Source organism: Neoarius graeffei, chromosome 4, assembly GCF_027579695.1.
Source record: "Neoarius graeffei isolate fNeoGra1 chromosome 4, fNeoGra1.pri, whole genome shotgun sequence".
Classification (NCBI taxonomy): domain Eukaryota; kingdom Metazoa; phylum Chordata; class Actinopteri; order Siluriformes; family Ariidae; genus Neoarius; species Neoarius graeffei.
This window is the reverse complement of record NC_083572.1, coordinates 116,097,767-116,117,012: the sequence shown is the minus strand read 5'-3', so window position 1 is coordinate 116,117,012 and position 19,246 is coordinate 116,097,767. Positions and strand designations below refer to the sequence as shown.

The following is a 19,246-nucleotide window of genomic DNA, read 5'->3' as shown; positions in this document are numbered from 1 at the left end:
GTATTTCACCATATGGACCGCCCAGCTGGTAAATAACATATATATATATTTATATTATATAATTGATTATAAAAAGTATTGACCTGATACTAACATTTAATTGATGATGATGATGATGATGGTGGCACGGTGGTGTAGTGGTTAGCGCTGTCGCCTCACAGCAAGAAGGTCCGGGTTCGAGCCCCGTGGCCGGCGAGGGCCTTTCTGTGTGGAGTTTGCATGTTCTCCCCGTGTCCGCGTGGGTTTCCTCCGGGTGCTCCGGTTTCCCCCACAGTCCAAAGACATGCAGGTTAGGTTAACTGGTGACTCTAAATTGAGCGTAGGTGTGAATGTGAGTGTGAATGGTTGTCTGTGTCTATGTGTCAGCCCTGTGATGGACCTGGCGACTTGTCCAGGGTGAACCCCGCCTTTCGCCCGTAGTCAGCTGGGATAGGATCCAGCTCACCTGTGACCCTGTAGAACAGGATAAAGCGGCTAGAGATAATGAGATGAGATGAGATGATGATGATGATAGTATTACAAACAAACACCTTACAGACATGAACTAAACTGTTTAAGATATACAGCGTTATTGTAAAAACAGAGTGGTGACCATTTCCTCATCTTTCATACGGATGACATAAGGACACTGAAGTGCAGTGGCTGTTTTTCTGTGGTGTGTGTGTGTGTGTGTGTGTGTGTGGAGTGTGAGTGTGTGTGTGTGGTGTGTGTGTGTGTGTGTGTGTGTGTGTGTGTGTGTGAGAGTGTGTGTGAGAGATGCCCTGGAGATGTGGTGATTGTGTACCTGTTGTAGTCGAACCAGGCAGCGTAGCTGGGAATGATGATGTGGTGCGTCTGTTCTGTCACGTTATCCTCATGCAGGATCAGAACCTTTCACCGGCTCTCCCTTCACACTGGCAGAACCTTCATCTTCCTCCTACAGAGAACACACACACACACACACACACACACACACACACACATCTCCTGTTAAAATGAAATAAGTGAAAGCAGGAACAGAACGTTGTCTTTCCTGTAGGAGGAATCATATATGATATTATTATAAATATATTACAAAAGGGCTGTTGAGTAACATCTGGATTTCAGTGGAGTTTTAATGAAAATTACAACAAATAGTTTGTGAATGACAGCTGGGGTTTTTTGACAGATGTGTAAATGTCAGATAGAGACAGAAAAGCATTATGTTGATCTAAAACTGATTTCTTGTCATACATTTCATATCATTATAAACCTAGTAACATGAAAATAACGTAGTATGTAAATGATGCACTGAAGTGACATGAAGATCATTTACCTGGGAGTTTAAACATTTACATATGGATTCAAATATGATATGAGGACAGTGCCATTACTTCTGACAGCTTTAATATGTGACAATTAATCTGAGTGAGTGCATATTTCAGTAAATCAGATGTTACCTTTCCCACTGTTTCCATTGCCTCATCCTCCTGTTCGTCTACAACACACACACACACACACACACACACACACACACACACACACACACACACACACACACACACACAGGAATGAGTAGACATGAGTGTTCTGCACATCTATAACTGAATAAACACACAAACACACTCATCTGCTCACCTCCATCAGTCCCTCCCTTCACCGGGGTTGAGTCTGAGTCCTTCTTAGTCACTACACCACACACACACACACACACACACACACACACACACACACACACACACACACACACAGAAACAGCTTGTTAAGAGAACAGTCTACACAGTAACATGTCTGTGATTTACTACAGGAAGTGAAAGTGAACCTCGTGACCTATCCTGTGGAACAGGGGGTGTGATTAGAGTAGCTGTGGAATAAACGGGTTTCTCTGGGATTTAGGGGTGTGGTCTGTGGGACTGTGTGATTCGGGGGTGTGAGATTGAGGGGGTGTGGTCAGAGAATTTAGAAGATTAAGGACACGTGTTCAGAATATCTGTAGGATTACACAGAGTTCTATAAGACAGCATTTTATTCTCTGAAAAAATCAAGTTTCTACTGTGTGTGTGTGTGTGTGTGTGTGTGTGTGTGTCTGTGTGTGTGTTACAGGGTTTTACATTAGCACCCGCCCACCCGCCAAATGTGGGTAAAATTCGGCTTTGGCGGGTAATAACTTTAGTCTCACTAGCCAGTTTGGCGGGTGGTTTATTCAGTGATATGACAATACAGTGTTTTCCCCAGAAAAAAATGAAAGCCCTAAATTCTGGCATGATAAAACACAGACAACTGAGCACCAATGGCGCGAAATGAAACGAGGGGTGTTCGGGGGCATGGCCCCCCCCCGGAAAATTTTTTTTGAAAATCGATGCTCTCAGGTGCATTTTCAGGGTCTCTGAGAGGTTTTAGATCCGTGATGATTATAGGACAGATTTTACCAGTGGTTCACTGATTTCTGACCTAAATAGTATTAATGTAAACACATTTGAAATTTCACCTTAAAGTTCAACATGCAGGTTAAACTGTTTTGTTATAGATTACTGAGGTCTACAATAGATTTTAAAATCTACGGGGATCCCTTAATCATCTCTGATCAAGTCGTGTTGTAACAAAAATGTGCATGAAAATATGAACAGTGGTTTGCTCCGTCTTATGCAACCCAATGAAGAGAATCGATCATCATGACCTCCTGTTGATCACAAAGGGATCTGAACCCAAGACCTGCCACCTTAAAATAAGTTGCTGTATTACTATAACTGTAATGATTTAGAATGTTTCTGATGCAATTACCGTAATATATGTAGAACTAAGATGCACTGAAAAGAAAAGTAAGACAACTGCATATTATAATAAAGTTTACATTTTTGCACTTTATTAAATAGGCTAGATTAAGATTAAAACATTTAAAGGAAAAGAAAACTTAATTCATACATTTAAGTTTGCAGAAAGATTATGTGCTTATAAACACATTCATGAATGATAAAAGACGAGGTCAAACTTTTGTGATTTAAAATCAGTCGGCTTTGTCCGTCTGGTGGGGGACAACATCGGCAGCCAATGAGATCGCTTATAATGAATCAGAAACTTCCGGGATGTTTGACGTTTTCTTTCGATGTTTTTATTGGATGGTTTGAACACGTGATCTTGACGTAGCCAACAGATTACAGTTTGTTTACATCATACCACGCAGACATATTACTTTGACAGAATCAACACAAACGTTGGAAGAAAAAGAGTGCTTGTTTAACACAAATATCAATCCGTGTGTAAATGGATCTGTTATTTGCTCTCCTGTGTATCGAGTTACTTGTGGGTAGGAAATTTAACGTATCGGTATAAATCTAAGCGTATCGGATTTTAACTAAAGCGACTAAGGCTACGTTCACACTGCAGGCTGAAGTGACTCAAATCCGATCTTTTCGCCCATATGTGACCTGTATCCGATCTTTTATTGACAATATGAACGACACAGATCCGATTTTTTCAAATCCAACCCAGGCCGTTTGGATATGTGGTCCTAATTCCGATTCCTATCCGCTCTTTTCATATGCAACTTCAGTCTGAACCGCCAGGTCGCATTCATCCGACTTACACGTCATCAACAAGCCACAAACGTCACTATTCCGCGCTGAAGTAGGCGGCGGGTCTCTCAAAAAAGTTACAACAACATGGCGCATAATCACGGGCGCAGATAGAGGGTGGGACGGGTCATATTTAAATTCACCTCGTTCGGTCCCCCCCACTTATAGGGAGGAAAAAACGTCTATGCTGTCTTTCTTTGCATAAGGCAAACCTCACGGAAAAATCAAAAGACTAATTACCATTCGGTTTATTGAGGTGCATGGCAGTGTATACATAGTTGCAACAACTCACATAAAACAAAACAAAGACTGATATTCGGTTGGTTGAGCTGCGCAGACTGCACAGGTTGCGAGCTCGAGCTTGGTTGCTATGGTTACTAACAACAAGTTTGACAGGCATATCGGGGTTGGGGTTGGTTTGCTGTCAGCTTTGTCCCCCCCAGTTTTTTGTCCCCCCCAGTTCAAAAAACGTATCTGCGCCCCTGCGCATGACATCAATGCGAGGGACGCTTCGGGCTGTGAAGGTTCTGAATCTTCTCAATGGAAGGACGCAGAGGTTAGGGAGCTGATTTCCATTTGGGGGGATGCAGCTATTCAAGCTAGATTGGATGAGTCATACCGCAACCGGGCGGTTTTACTTCCGTAAACACTGGCCATGCTCACTGCGTGTGACGTCGTCGTATCCTGCAGTGCGCATGCGGAACACTTTTAGGTCGCTTTTCGTTCATACTGAGGATCACATACAAGTCGCATATATTTGTTAATGTGAACGACCTCACAAAAAAATCGGATTTCACAAAAAAATCGGAATTGAGCATTAAGCCTTGCAGTGTGAACGTAGCGTAAGCGTATTGGCAGGCAGAGCAAGCGGATCCGGCCCAATATGTTAAAACGCTTTGGGGAAAACCATGCAATATATTTTAATTGTAGTTTTCTCTGAAGGCATCTGATATAATAAACACATTGCAATGTAATATTATGCGCCGACAACTCCCATGAGCACCTGCATAAACATTCTGACAACATGTTAGAATTGTTTAGAACATTCGCTAACGTCTCAGATAAAATCAGTGATACGGTAACCTGCGGTTAATGAACGAAGCAACAAAGTTGCTGAAGACTGACAAGCGCACAATGTGGCAGCGTATAGCTGGAGTTTCAAACCCTGCTGCTCAGGGAAAAAGGGGCAGAGATGATCAGGGCCGGAGCAGCATTTTAAAATCACTGAGGTCCGTGATGCGCAAAGCGCGCGCCGAAAACTTTTCAACATATTTAAATGAGAGGGTGAATTACACATCACACAAGAGATCTCATCGCATTATCTGTAGCCGCTTTATCCTTCTACAGGGTTGCAGGCGAGCTGGATCCTATCCCAGCTGACTACGGGTGAAAGGCGGGGTTCACCCTGGACAAGTCGCCAGGTCATCACAGGGCTGACACATAGACACAGACAACCATTCACACTCACATTCACACCTACGCTCAATTTAGAGTCACCAGTTAACCTAACCTGCATGTCTTTGGACTGTGGGGGAAACCGGAGCACCCGGAGGAAACCCACGCGGACACGGGGAGAACATGCAAACTCCACACAGAAAGGCCCTCGCCGGCCACGGGGCTCGAACCCGGACCTTCTTGCTGTGAGGCGACAGCGCTAACCACTACACCACCGTGCCGCCCAGATTGGTGAGTTCATAGCAAAATCGAAAATACCATGTACTGCGAAGACTGTAGAAAGTCTGGCAAAGACAGGCACCAGTAATTTTAAACTCGAAACTATAAAGGAGCACGAAAAGTCAAATGCACACATCGGTACTATAACATCAAAAGAGGTGAAGACGGCTGGTCACTACAGGACAGCATTGCTTTCAGTCCCTGGCTGTCATGAAGTCGGCTGAGCTGGAGAGGATGGAGCTGCTGGTTAGAAACGTTCACGCGATTGTAAAGAAGTTGATCCGCCCCAGCTATCAACTTACGGCCTGCTGGAAGCCTCAGGTCACGAACACCATTTTTCATGGACCTTTCAGACTCATCTGATGATGAATGTAATGAGGACATTTAATGTCTCTCTCTACACATGTTCACACACACACACACACACACACACACACACACACACACACACTATTAATAGATAATACATAATAATAATTGATAATACACATAATACTTGCATATCAAAGCATCAAATGTTTTTCAATGATAAATGTTTTGAATTGGACTTTTAATATTAGAATCAGTTCAGTTGTACTGAATGTTATTTTTCATATTATGCGATATTTCATATTGTAAGGGGCTTGAATTTGAGTTCAATAAACAGAATACTCTGTTTATATTTTTGTCTGAACTGGTTGCATGTTTTCATATAGGGAGCGACCTTAACAGCACTGAGTATTGAGTGCTACTGTACAGATACATTATACGCTGCCGTTCATAGTTACATCTAGATCTTCCGCACTTTAACGTATCATGGTAAAGAAAAAAACTGCGATTTCCTGGCAACAAAATTGTGGCTAGTGAAAAGGCTGAATGGCTGGTGACTCGGGAAAACCGCTAGCCACAGTGGCCGGTGAGCAAAAAAGTGAATGTAAAGCCCTGGTGTGTTACCTGTTTTATTGAGCGACTCCTCTGCTGCAGGTACAGGTGACGGTTCGTCCAGGTCTTTAGTCAAGTCCTCCTGCTCCTCCTCCCTCTGACCTCGCTTTGACTTATTGTAGGGGGTAGTGGGCCTTTACACACACACACACACACACACACACACACACACACACTACAGCTTCTGGCTTTTCACCAACACAGGAAAATATGAGATAAATCACATGACTGTGTGTATGTGGGTCAGATTCTCTCTCTCTCTCTCTCTCTCTCTCTCACCCTTTCTTGGTATTCTTCTTCTTGCTCTCCTGAGGGGGCGGAGTCGGGGATGGAGAGGGGGAGCGTTTGCGTTTCTTGGCATTGGCGGGTTTTTTATCTTTCCTCTCGTCCGGAGCGCTCACTTCATCTGTCAGAGTCTTCGCTGAGATCCTTTTCCTCCTCGTGCCTCCTTCACCCACCTCATAGTCTTCCTCATTCATCCACTCGTTATACTGATCCAGATCCAGGATCCACTTCGCATGAACCTACACACACACACACACACACACACACCACACACACACCCGTCAGGACACAGAAGCATTCTATTACAGTTATTTTCAACTGCTTACACACATTTTCAAAGCTGTGTGTCTTTTTCTCAAAACTTTACACACAAATCCAACTATTGCTCACACGAAATGCAAAAAGCGCGCTGTCTCCTGCGAAATGAAACACAGTATTCAGAATATTCTAAACACACCTCAAAAGCAAGCATTTGTCTCATATCGTAAACACGTTTCCCACAGTATCACATACGTGTGTATATCATTTACACACTGTTGCTCTAAATCTAAAGCTTTTGTTTTTATGTTTTTTTTTATATTTTGCCATACAAGAATGAAAATACAGTATTATGCAAATAGAAGTCAACACAAGCAATATTGGAACCAAAAATATTAAATTTTCTGAATAAATCGGTTGCTGTTGTGAATGCAGTATTGTACAGCATATAAGAAAAAAAGAAAACAAAGTACACCAACCACCACATATGGTGATACAGCAACCAAAAAATAGACATGTATGAAAAAGTGTGTGTGTGTGTGTGTGTGTGTGTGTGTGTTGATGGGGAGAGCAAGTTGGGTGTGTATTTAGGCTCAATCTCTCCTCTGGGCTGGGTCTGGCCACAATATTTCATCAACATCGCATGCTATATTTTCTCTTGCCAAACATCGAGGAAAGAATCGTCTTGTGTGGCGTATCCAACCTTGGATAGAAGCAGCATCAATGTCACCACATGCTTCCTCCATTGCCCGGAGAAGTGCAAGGCGGGCATAGGGACGATGATCATACACTTTCCAACGCCATGTTGAGAAGAATTCTTCGATCAGGTTAAGAAATAGTGAATATGGAGGCAGGTTGACAACAGAAAAATGGGGATGGTTGACAAACCAATTCTGGACCAGCTGGGAGCGATGAAAACTGACATTATCCCATATAACCACAAATCTTGCCTGTTCTGGATTCTCTTCCTTTGGAGCAAGAATACCATGAATATTGTCCAGAAATGTTAGGATATGACCAGTGTTATAGGGGCCAAGTGTTGCATGGTGGTGCAGGACACCATTCTGCGTTATGGCGACACACATGGTGACATTTCCTCCACGTTGGCCTGGGACATTGACAATTGCCCTCTGTCCAAAGATGTTTCTCCCCCTCCATCTTGACTTTGTGAGGTTGAATCCCACCTCATCCACATAAATGTATTCATGGAGGATGGGGTGGGCATCCATCTCCAAAATTCTCTGTATTGGACAAAAGAATAGATTAGGATACGCACGATACAATAGTCTGTCTCAGCAGGTGAAAGTCTGATGTACTGGCAGTACTATGTACATACCTCCACATAGTCACCCCGCAGGTTCTTGACTCTGTCACAGTTCCTTTCAAATGGGACCCTGTACAGCTGCTTCATCTATAACTGATTCCTCTGGAGGACCCGATGTATCGTAGATAGACTAACAGCATCAATATTGTTGAATATGGTGATGTCTTCCAAAATATGATTTTGAATCTCACGGATTCTAATGGCATTATTTGCCAAAACCATATTCACAACTGCCGTCTCCTGCTTGTGAAAATATACAACCTCGTCCTCCATGATGCTGTTGTCTTTCCACTCTAGAAAATTCAGAAATACAGTAGTACTGTAAGAGTGCTGTATAAAGTCAAGGTTGTGCTGCCCTGTGATCATTCATACAGTGTAGTGCAGTAAAATGGATGTTTGGAGCTACAATAGTATACATGTATTTTACAGCTATGCAGGAATGGCTATTACATGTACATTACAGTACTGTTGATTGTTGCATACCTGTTCTCATTTCGAAAAGTTCAAATTATGGCCGCCACTGTAAATCGACTCAAGTTGGGCTGGACTCTGAGTCCAGCCTCTCTCATGGTCAACCCATGATTGATCACGTGATCAATCAGAGTAGCCCTAATCTCATCAGAGACTATTCTTCTTGGTTCTTCGTCCCTTCCTCCTTCAACTTGTCCTCATCCTCTTCCTCTTCCTGCTCCCCTTCCAAAGCGTCCTCCACGAACCCGAACTCCTCGTCGTCCTCTGTGCCTTCCTCTGACTCCCCTGGCTCTCTCTGCATTGTTGTTATCCATTGTTCAAGACTGATAACTTGACCTTTACCCTGTTTATAGGCCTATGACAGGCAGTGATTGGTTGGTGTTCATTAAAGCAATTATTGTTTGCACATATGAGGACACAGTCTGAAGCACTGATGAATAAGTGTGGCATTTTGATTGGTTGTGTTTGAAATAGGAACTCAAGTTACTTCCTGTTAGATTTTCATGTGTTAGGTAGAGAATTGTGTGTATTGATTTGCAGAAAGTGAATAGCTAAATTGAAAACTGTGTCAAGGCTGAGAATTAGTTTATGGTTTTGCTGATTTGAGGCGGAGTTGTGAAGTTTGAGTGACAGAGTTTAGGAATAGTGTAATATATAAAGGTTTTGTGTGTAAGCAATTGAAAAAAACTGTAATAAACCGAGAGAGAGAGAGAGAGAGAGAGAGAGAGAGAGAGAGAGAGAGAGAGAGAGGTGTTTCAGAGAGATGATACCTTTCTGGGTTTCTCTGCACTGGGTGGATCTTCTACTACAGCCTCCACTTCACTGGCTGAGATCCATGTATCATAACTGTACAATAACACAAACACACACTGTTACACAGCAGATCTTCACACACTCATCTGTGCATCTGTTAGTAAAAGTGAACTCTTTAAAACTGGTGCCATAAGCCAAGTCTCAAATAATACTAGATTTAAAATAATATACAACCCCAATTCCAAAAATGTTGGGACGCTGTGTAAACTGTAAATAAAAACAGAACATGAAGATCTGCAAATCATGGAAACCCTATATTCCATTGAAAATAACACAAAGACAACACATTAAATGTTGAAACTGAGAAATTTTATTGTTTTTTGAAAAATATTTGCTCATCTTGATTTTGATGTGAGCAAAATGTTTCAGAAAAGTTGGGACACAGGCAACAAAAGACTGAAAAAAGTTGTGTAATGTGAAAAAAATCTAATTAGGTTAATTGGCAAGAGCTCAGTAAGATGATTGGGTATAAAAACCACCAATAACCACTACACCACCGTGGGTGGCATGGTGGTGTAGTGGTTAGCACTGTCACTGTTAGGGTTTATTATTATGTAAGGATAAATAATTACAATAATTACAAGAAGGCAGTAATTTATTAAAATTGTGACAAAATTAAGGATTAATTTCTGTTCAGTTAAAATGACCTTCTGTCTCGGCTGGACATTGTTTGGGAACATTTTGCTTGTTTTGATATGAAATGTGTATTTTTGATCAGAGATATGTCTGTGATTTAAGTTAGTTTTATAATTACAGAATATAATTTAGGATTGTTAAGACTTTATGATTCTAATGGTAAGAACATATTCTTGATATGAGATGTTTTGCTTATGACTGTCTTTGTTTAGGTTTGTTCTTATTTTTTGTTTACTTTCTTATAACATATCTTTGTTGAAAAATTCCGTATGTACTTAAGCAATGACCTTTAAAATCTGTCTGTACCTTGCTATCATGTCATATGATCAGAAATATGTCATTATGTTATGATTTACACACACACTGATGGAGATTATTTGACCTGCCCCAAGATCAAGCTGCTCACTTGCACGCAAGTCAAACACACACACATACATCTGAACACTCCATCAGAACAGTGATGTAATTAAAATGTGACCTGCTCACACACACACACATAGACACAGATATCAAAATGATGTCACTTACTCACACCCTCCCATAGACACACACACATACACACCCCTCTCTCTGAGGTCACATACAAACACACACACACATTCGACAGACACAATAGCCGTTTAGAGAGATTATAATTTGTTATAAAAGGTGTTTGTAATATTTCATCTTTGGCGAGAAAACTGTGAATAAACAGCAGTGAAACCAATCTCTGGTTCTCTGTTTTTTTGTGGTGTTCCGTCCCAGAATTCTGCAGGTGGTACGAGGGCGGGGGTCCTGAGAAGTAAGTTGACCGTTTCCGACTGGGTGAACCCTAACAGTCACCTCACAACAAGAAGGTTCTGGGTTTGAACCCAGCGGCTGATGGCGGCTTTTCTGTGTGGAGTTTGCATGTTTTCCCTATGTCTGTGTGGGTTTCCTCCGGATGCTCCGGTTTCTCCCACAGTCCAAAGACATACAGTTAGGTTAACATGGGACGGCCTTGGGCTGAAGTGCCCAAGAGTGGTGGCGTGCACATACGCAACGGCTTTGCTCTCCTACGACGAACTAAATTTCGTTGTGCAGTAAAATAAAGGCATTCTATTCTATTCTAAAAAGAGGCGGAGTTTCTCAGAAGTAAAGATGGGGCGGGGTTCACTGCTCTGTGAAAGACTGCATGGGCAAACAATGCAACAAATTTGGGGATCACATCATCTATGATCCATAATATCATTAAAATATTCAGGGAATCTGGAGAAATCTCTGGATGCGAGAGACAAGGCTGCAAACTGACATTGGATGCCTGTGATCTTCAGGCCCTCAGGAGACACTGCATTAAAAGCAGACACGTGTCTGTAGTGGAAATCACTGTATGGGCTCAGGAACACTTCAGAAAACCATCGTCTGTGAAAACACTTCATTACTGCATCCAAAAACGCAAGTTAAAACCAGATATAAACAATATCCAGAAACCCCGCCCCCTTCTCTGGGCCCGAGCTCTTTTACGATGGACTGAGGCGAAGTGGAAAACTGTCCCGAGGTCTGACGAATCAAAAGTAGAAATTCTTTTTAGAAATCATGGACCCCACATCCTCCAGGCTAAAGAGGAGAGGGACCATCCGGCTTGTTATCAGTGCAAAGCTCAAAAGCATTCAGCATCTGTGATGGTATGAGGGGGCGTTAGTGCACATGACATGGGGAGCTTGTACATCTGGGAAGGCATCATTAATGCTGAATGATAGAAACACGTTTCAGAGCAATATGCTGCCATCCAGACAAAATCTTTTTCAGGGAAGGCCTTGCTTCTTTCAGCAAGACAACGCCAGACCGCTTTCTGCACGGCTCTTTCAAAACTACAGCAGTTGGTCTCCTCAGTTCCCAAATGTTTACAGAGTGTTGTTAAAAGTAGAGGTGATGCATCACAGTGGTAAACACGCCCGTCCCAACTTTTCTGAAATATGTTGCTGACAGGGCGGCACGGTGGTGTAGTGGTTAGCGCTGTCGCCTCACAGCAAGAAGGTCCGGGTTCGAGCCCCGTGGCCGGCGAGGGCCTTTCTGTGCGGAGTTTGCATGTTCTCCCCGTGTCCGCGTGGGTTTCCTCCGGGTGCTCCGGTTTCCCCCACAGTCCAAAGACATGCAGGTTAGGTTAACTGGTGACTCTAAATTGAGCGTAGGTGTGAATGTGAGTGTGAATGGTTGTCTGTGTCTATGTGTCAGCCCTGTGATGACCTGGCGACTTGTCCAGGGTGAACCCCGCCTTTCGCCCGTAGTCAGCTGGGATAGGCTCCAGCTCGCCTGCGACCCTGTAGAACAGGATAAAGCGGCTACAGATAATGAGATGAGATGTTGCTGACATCAAATTCAAAATGAGCATATATTTTTCAAAAAACAATAAAATTTCTCAATTCCAACATTTAATATGTTGTCTTTGTACTATTTTTAATGAAACGTAGGGCTTCCATGATTTGCAAATCTTCACATTCTGTTTTTATGTTTTACACAGCATCCCACCTTTTTTGGAATTGGGGTTGTAGAACGAGTGCATTAATATAAACCTGCACTATTGTCAGAGCTGCTGTTATAAAGAATTAATCAACACCTTCTGACCAATCAGAGTCCAGAACTCAAGATATAAGGAATATAATCAGCGATGATACCTGTCGGGCCAGTAACCCCAGTGCAGCAGCATCTGTTTATCTCTCTTCATCACAGGGCGGACCCACTCCTCTGGACACACACACACACACACACACACACACACACACACACACACACACACCAGGTTAGTGAACAGTGAGAGGTTAATGAGTGTGTATTGTTGTGTGAGTGATGATGATGATGAGGGTGAGTGATGTGTGACTGTCTCACCCTCCTCCAGACTGGTGGGAATGGGAACCACCACATGAGAACTGGCCTGTTTGTCATCGGTCACTGAGCCCTGAAACACACACACACACACACACACACACACATACATACACACACAGTTACAACACGAATAATACAAATTTATATGATTAACACACACAATTATGGAGTTACCTGGTGTCGTTTAATGATATCCTTCAGTTTTCCCAGAAGTTTGGGTTCAATCTCTGAGCTCAGGTAAATCACAGGCCGAGTCAGGCAGTTATTCTACACACACACACACACACACACACACACACACTGAGGTTTATTAACAGTTGTAAGCAGGTGTTTCAGTGATGAAATGTGGTTGCACATGGTGCTGTAATGATGCGCCAGTTGTTTTTAGTGTTGTCACGGGAACCACTGCAGTCACCACTCAGGTTGATGTGAGATGAACAGGAACTGCAAAGATAAGTAGCTCCTGTTGAGATGTATATGCAGTGTGAATCATCTCACCTGTACCAGAGACTTCTCTATGGTCAAAAACATCTCCACATTACGGTCCATTCTAGAAGGATTCTGGAAATCAAACCTCCTCCTGAAACATACACAGATCGTTAAAACACTCCCACACTCATGCGCACAGAGGGAACAGGAACCATGGGAGAACCCTGTGAGAACTATGTGAGGAACACATAAGGAGCATCTCACCATCCTTGGTCACTCTTGAACTTGTAAGCAGCAGCAAGAATGTGACACAGCGCTCCTCCCGCCTTAAAGTCCACAAAACTCTTCATCTGATAACACACACAGTCACAGTGAGCATGTATACACACACTGGCAGTTTGGTCAGAGGAATGTTTGTGTGTGTGTGTGTGTGTACTGGTAGTTTGATGAGAGGAGGGTGTGTGGTTGTGTCCCAGTAGTTTGGCGAGAGGAGGGTGTGTGTGTGTGTGTGTGTGTGTGTGTACCGGTAGTTTGGTGAGAGAATGGTGGGTGTGTGTGTGTGTGTGTGTGTACCGGTGGTCTGGTGAGAGGAGGGTGTGTGTGTGTGTATTGGTAGTTTGGTGAGAGGATGGTGTGTGTGTGTGTACCGGTAGTTTGGTGAGAAGAGGGTGTGTGTACCGGTAGTTTGGTGAGAGGAGAATGTGTGTGTGTGTGTGTGTGCTCCTCCTTCCTTAAAGTCCACAAAACTCTTCATCTGATAACACACACAGTCACAGTGAGCATGTATACACACACTGGCAGTTTGGTTAGAGGAATGTTTGTGTGTGTGTGTGTGTGTGTGTCCCGGTAGTTTGGTGAGAGGAGGGTGTGTGTGTGTGTGTGTGTGTGTGTGTACCGGTAGTTTGGTGAGAGGAGTGTGTGTGTGTGTGTGTCCGGGTAGTTTGGTGAGAGGAGGGTGTGTGTGTGTGTGTGTGTGTGTGTGTGTGTGTCCCGGTAGTTTGGTGAGAGGAGGGTGTGTGTGTATACCGGTGGTCTGGTGAGAGGAGGGTGTGTGTGTGTATTGGTAGTTTGGTGAGAGGAGGGTGTGTGTGTGTGTGTGTGTGTGCACTGGTAGTTTGGTGAGAGGAGAGTGTGTGTGTGTGTGTATGTGTGTGTCCCGGTAGTTTGGTGAGAGGAGAGTGTGTGTGTGTGTGTGTGTGTCCCGGTAGTTTGGTGAGAGGAGGGTGTGTGTGTGTGTGTGTGTGTGTGTGTCCCGGTAGTTTGGTGAGAGGAGGGTGTGTGTGTGTGTGTGTGTACCGGTAGTTTGGTGAGAGGAGGGTGTGTGTGTACCGGTAGTTTGGTGAGAGAATGGTGTGTGTGTGTGTGTGTGTGTGTGTGTCTACCGGTGGTCTGGTGAGAGGAGGGTGTGTGTGTATTGGTAGTTTGATGAGAGGAGGGTGTGTGTGTGTGTGTATTGGTAGTTTGGTGAGAGGATGGTGTGTGTGTGTATTTGCTGGTAATTTGGTGAGAGAAGGGTGTGTGTGTGTACCGGTAGTTTGGTGAGAAGAGGGTGTGTGTACTGGTAGTTTGGTGAGAGGGTGTGTGTGTGTGTGTGTGTGTGTGTGTGTAGCGGTAGTTTGATGGGAGGAGGGTGTGTGTGTACCAGTAGTTTGGTGAGAGTAGAGTGTGTGTGTGTGTGTGTGTGTGTGTGTGTGTGTGTGTGTGTGTGTGTGTGCTCCTCCCGCCTTAAAGTCCACAAAACTCTTCATCTGATAACACACACAGTCACAGTGAGCATGTATACACACACTGGCAGTTTGGTCAGAGGAATGTTTGTGTGTGCATGTGTGTGGTTGTGTGTACTGGTAGTTTGGTGAGAGGAGGGTGTGTGTGTGTGTGTGTCCTGGTAGTTTGGTGAGAGGAGGGTGTGTGTGTGTGTGTGTGTGTGTGTGTGTGTGTGTGTGTGTGTACCAGTAGTTTGGTGAGAGGAGGGTGTGTGTGTGTGTGTGTGTGTGTGTGTACCGGTAGTTTGGTGAGAGGAGGGTGTGTGTGTGTGTGTGTGTGTGTGTGTACCGGTAGTTTGGTGAGAGGAGTGTGTGTGTGTGTGTGTGTGTGTGTGTGTGTGTGTGTGTCCCGGAAGTTTGGTGAGAGGAGGGTGTGTGTGTGTGTGTGTGTGTGTGTGTGTGTGTGTGTGTACCGGTAGTTTGGTGAGAGGAGGGTGTGTGTGTGTCCCGGTAGTTTGGTGAGAGGAGGGTGTGTGTGTGTGTGTCCCGGTAGTTTGGTGAGAGGAGGGTGTGTGTGTGTGTGTGTGTGTGTGTGTGTGTGTGTGTGTGTACCGGTAGTTTGGTGAGAGGAGTGTGTGTGTGTGTGTGTGTCCCGGTAGTTTGGTGAGAGGAGTGTGTGTGTGTGTGTGTGTGTCCCGGGAGTTTGGTGAGAGGAGGGTGTGTGTGTACCGGTGGTCTGGTGAGAGGAGGGTGTGTGTGTGTATTGGTAGTTTGGTGAGAGGAGGGTGTGTGTGTGTATGTGTGTGACCCGGTAGTTTGGTGAGAGGAGGGTGTGTGTGTGTGTGTGTGTCCCGGTAGTTGGTGAGAGGAGGGTGTGTGTGTGTCCCGGTAGTTTGGTGAGAGGAGGGTGTGTGTGTGTGTACCGGGAGTTTGGTGAGAGAATGGTGTGTGTGTGTGTGTGTGTACCGGTGGTCTGGTGAGAGGAGGGTGTGTGTGTGTGTATTGGTAGTTTGATGAGAGGAGTGTGTGTGTGTGTGTATTGGTAGTTTGGTGAGAGGATGGTGTGTGTGTATTTACTGGTAATTTGGTGAGAGAAGGGTGTGTGTGTGTACCGGTAGTTTGGTGAGAAAAGGGTGTGTGTACCGGTAGTTTGGTGAGAGGGGTGTGTGTGTGTAGCGGTAGTTTGATGAGAGGAGGGTGTGTGTGTGTGTGTGTACCGGTAGTTTGGTGAGAGAATGGTGTGTGTGTGTGTGTGTACCAGTGGTGTGGTGAGAGGAGGATGTGTGTGTGTGTGTGTGTGTACCGGTAGTTTGGTGAGAGAATGGTGTGTGTGTGTGTGTGTACCGGTGGTCTGGTGAGAGGAGGGTGTGTGTGTGTGTATTGGTAGTTTGATGAGAGGAGGGTGTGTGTGTGTATTGGTAGTTTGGTGAGAGGATGGTGTGTGTGTATTTACTGGTAATTTGGTGAGAGAAGGGGGTGTGTGTGTACTGGTAGTTTGGTGAGAGGAGGGTGTGTGTGTACCGGTAGTTTGGTGAGAGGAGAGTGTGTGTGTGTGTGTGTGTGCTCCTCCCGCCTTAAAGTCCACAAAACTCTTCATCTGATAACACACAGTCACAGTGAGCATGTATACACACACTGGCAGTTTGGTCAGAGGAATGTTTGTGTGTGTGTGTGTGTACTGGTAGTTTGATGAGAGGAGGGTGTGTGGGTGTGTGTACTGGTAGTTTGGTGAGAGGAGGGTGTGTGTGTGTGTGTCCCAGTAGTTTGGCGAGAGGAGGGTGTGTGTGTGTGTGTGTGTGTGTGTGTGTGTGTGTGTGTGTGTGTCCCGGTAGTTTGGTGAGAGGAGGGTGTGTGTGTGTGTGTGTGTGTGTACCGGTAGTTTGGTGAAAGGAGTGTGTGTGTGTGTGTCCCGGTAGTTTGGTGAGAAGAGGGTGTGTGTGTGTGTGTGTGTGTGTGTGTACCGGTAGTTTGGTGAGAGGAGTGTGTGTGTGTGTGTGTCCCGGTAGTTTGGTGAGAGGAGGGTGTGTGTGTGTGTGTGTGTGTGTGTGTACCGATAGTTTGGTGAGAGGAGGGTGTGTGTGTGTGTGTGTGTGTGTGTGTGTCCCGGGAGTTTGGTGAAAGGAGGGTGTGTGTGTACTGGTGGTCTGGTGAGAGGAGGGTGTGTGTGTGTATTGGTAGTTTGGTGAGAGGAGGGTGTGTGTCTGTGTATGTGTGTGACCCGGTAGTTTGGTGAGAGGAGGGTGTGTGTGTGTGTGTGTCCCCCGGTAGTTTGGTGAGAGGAGGGTGTGTGTGTGTCCCGGTAGTTTGGTGAGAGGAGGGTGTGTGTGTGTGTGTGTGTGTACCGGGAGTTTGGTGAGAGAATGGTGTGTGTGTGTGTGTGTGTGTACCGGTGGTCTGGTGAGAGGAGGGTGTGTGTGTGTATTGGTAGTTTGATGAGAGGAGGGTGTGTGTGTGTGTATTGGTAGTTTGGTGAGAGGATGGTGTGTGTGTATTTACTGGTAATTTGGTGAGAGAAGGGTGTGTGTGTATACCGGTAGTTTGGTGAGAAGAGGGTGTGTGTGCCGGTAGTTTGGTGAGAGGGGTGTGTGTGTGTGTGTGTGTGTGTGTAGCGGTAGTTTGATGAGAGGAGGGTGTGTGTGTGTACCGGTAGTTTGGTGAGAGAATGGTGTGTGTGTGTGTGTGTGTGTACCGGTGGTCTGGTGAGAGGAGGGTGTGTGTGTGTATTGGTAGTTTGATGAGAGGAGGGTGTGTGTGTGTGTGTGTGTTTGTGTACCGGTAGTTTGGTGAGAGGAGTGTGTGTGTGTGTGTGTCCGTCCCCTGGTAGTTTGGTGAGAGGAGGGTGTGTGTGTGTGTCCCGGGAGTTTGGTGAGAGGAGGGTGTGTGTGTACCGTTGGTCTGGTGAGAGGAGGGTGTGTGTGTGTATTGGTAGTTTGGTGAGAGGAGGGTGTGTGTGTGTATGTGTGTGACCCGGTAGTTTGGTGAGAGGAGGGTGTGTGTGTGTGTATTGGTAGTTTGATGAGAGGAGGGTGTGTGTGTGTGTATTGGTAGTTTGGTGAGAGGATGGTGTGTGTGTATTTACTGGTAATTTGGTGAGAGAAGGGTGTGTGTGTGTGTACCGGTAGTTTGGTGAGAAAAGGGTGTGTGTACCGGTAGTTTGGTGAGAGGGGTGTGTGTGTGTGTGTGTGTGTGTGTGTGTGTGTGTACCGGTAGTTTGGTGAGAGAATGGTGTGTGTGTGTGTGTACCGGTGGTGTGGTGAGAGGATGTGTGTGTGTGTGTGTGTACCGGTAGTTTGGTGAGAGAATGGTGTGTGTGTGTGTGTGTGTGTGTACCGGTGGTCTGGTGAGAGGAGGGGGTGTGTGTGTGTATTGGTAGTTTGATGAGAGGAGGGTGTGTGTGTGTATTGGTAGTTTGGTGAGAGGATGGTGTGTGTGTATTTACTGGTAATTTGGTGAGAGAAGGGTGTGTGTGTGTACTGGTAGTTTGGTGAGAGGAGGGTGTGTGTGTGTGTACCGGGAGTTTGGTGAGAGAATGGTGTGTGTGTGTGGGTGTGTACCGGTGGTCTGGTGAGAGGAGGGGGTGTGTGTGTGTATTGGTAGTTTGATGAGAGGAGGGTGTGTGTGTGTGTATTGGTAGTTTGGTGAGAGGATGGTGTGTGTGTATTTACTGGTAATTTGGTGAGAGAAGGGTGTGTGTGTGTACCGGTAGTTTGGTGAGAAAAGGGTGTGTGTAGCGGTAGTTTGATGAGAGGAGGGTGTGTGTGTGTGTGTGTGTGTACCGGTAGTTTGGTGAGAGAATGGTGTGTGTGTGTGTGTACCGGTGGTGTGGTGAGAGGAGGATGTGTGTGTGTGTGTGTGTACCGGTAGTTTGGTGAGAGAATGGTGTGTGTGTGTGTGTACCGGTGGTCTGGTGAGAGGAGGGTGTGTGTGTGTGTATTGGTAGTTTGATGAGAGGAGGGTGTGTGTGTGTATTGGTAGTTTGGTGAGAGGATGGTGTGTGTGTATTTACTGGTAATTTGGTGAGAGAAGGGTGTGTGTGTGTACTGGTAGTTTGGTGAGAGGAGGGTGTGTGTGTACCGGTAGTTTGGTGAGAGGAGAGTGTGTGTGTGTGTGTGTGCTCCTCCCGCCTTAAAGTCCACAAAACTCTTCATCTGATAACACACAGTCACAGTGAGCATGTATACACACACTGGCAGTTTGGTCAGAGGAATGTTTGTGTGTGTGTGTGTGTACTGGTAGTTTGATGAGAGGAGGGTGTGTGGGTGTGTGTACTGGTAGTTTGGTGAGAGGAGGGTGTGTGTGTGTGTGTGTCCCAGTAGTTTGGCGAGAGGAGGGTGTGTGTGTGTGTGTCCCGGTAGTTT

General features: G+C 45.2%; 1 protein-coding gene across 1 annotated transcript in view; it reads right to left on the bottom strand.

Moving 5' to 3' along the window:
- smarcc2 (SWI/SNF related, matrix associated, actin dependent regulator of chromatin, subfamily c, member 2) overlaps positions 1-19,246 on the bottom strand; it is a 43,875-nt gene that overhangs the window by 12,424 nt on the left and 12,205 nt on the right. Inside the window, 12 exon segments of the mRNA XM_060920265.1 lie at positions 785-861; positions 863-916; positions 1,419-1,456; positions 1,597-1,647; positions 6,138-6,259; positions 6,405-6,649; positions 9,234-9,309; positions 12,546-12,615; positions 12,757-12,826; positions 12,931-13,023; positions 13,255-13,336; positions 13,450-13,535. Coding sequence (XP_060776248.1) covers positions 785-861; positions 863-916; positions 1,419-1,456; positions 1,597-1,647; positions 6,138-6,259; positions 6,405-6,649; positions 9,234-9,309; positions 12,546-12,615; positions 12,757-12,826; positions 12,931-13,023; positions 13,255-13,336; positions 13,450-13,535 — 1,064 coding nt within the window.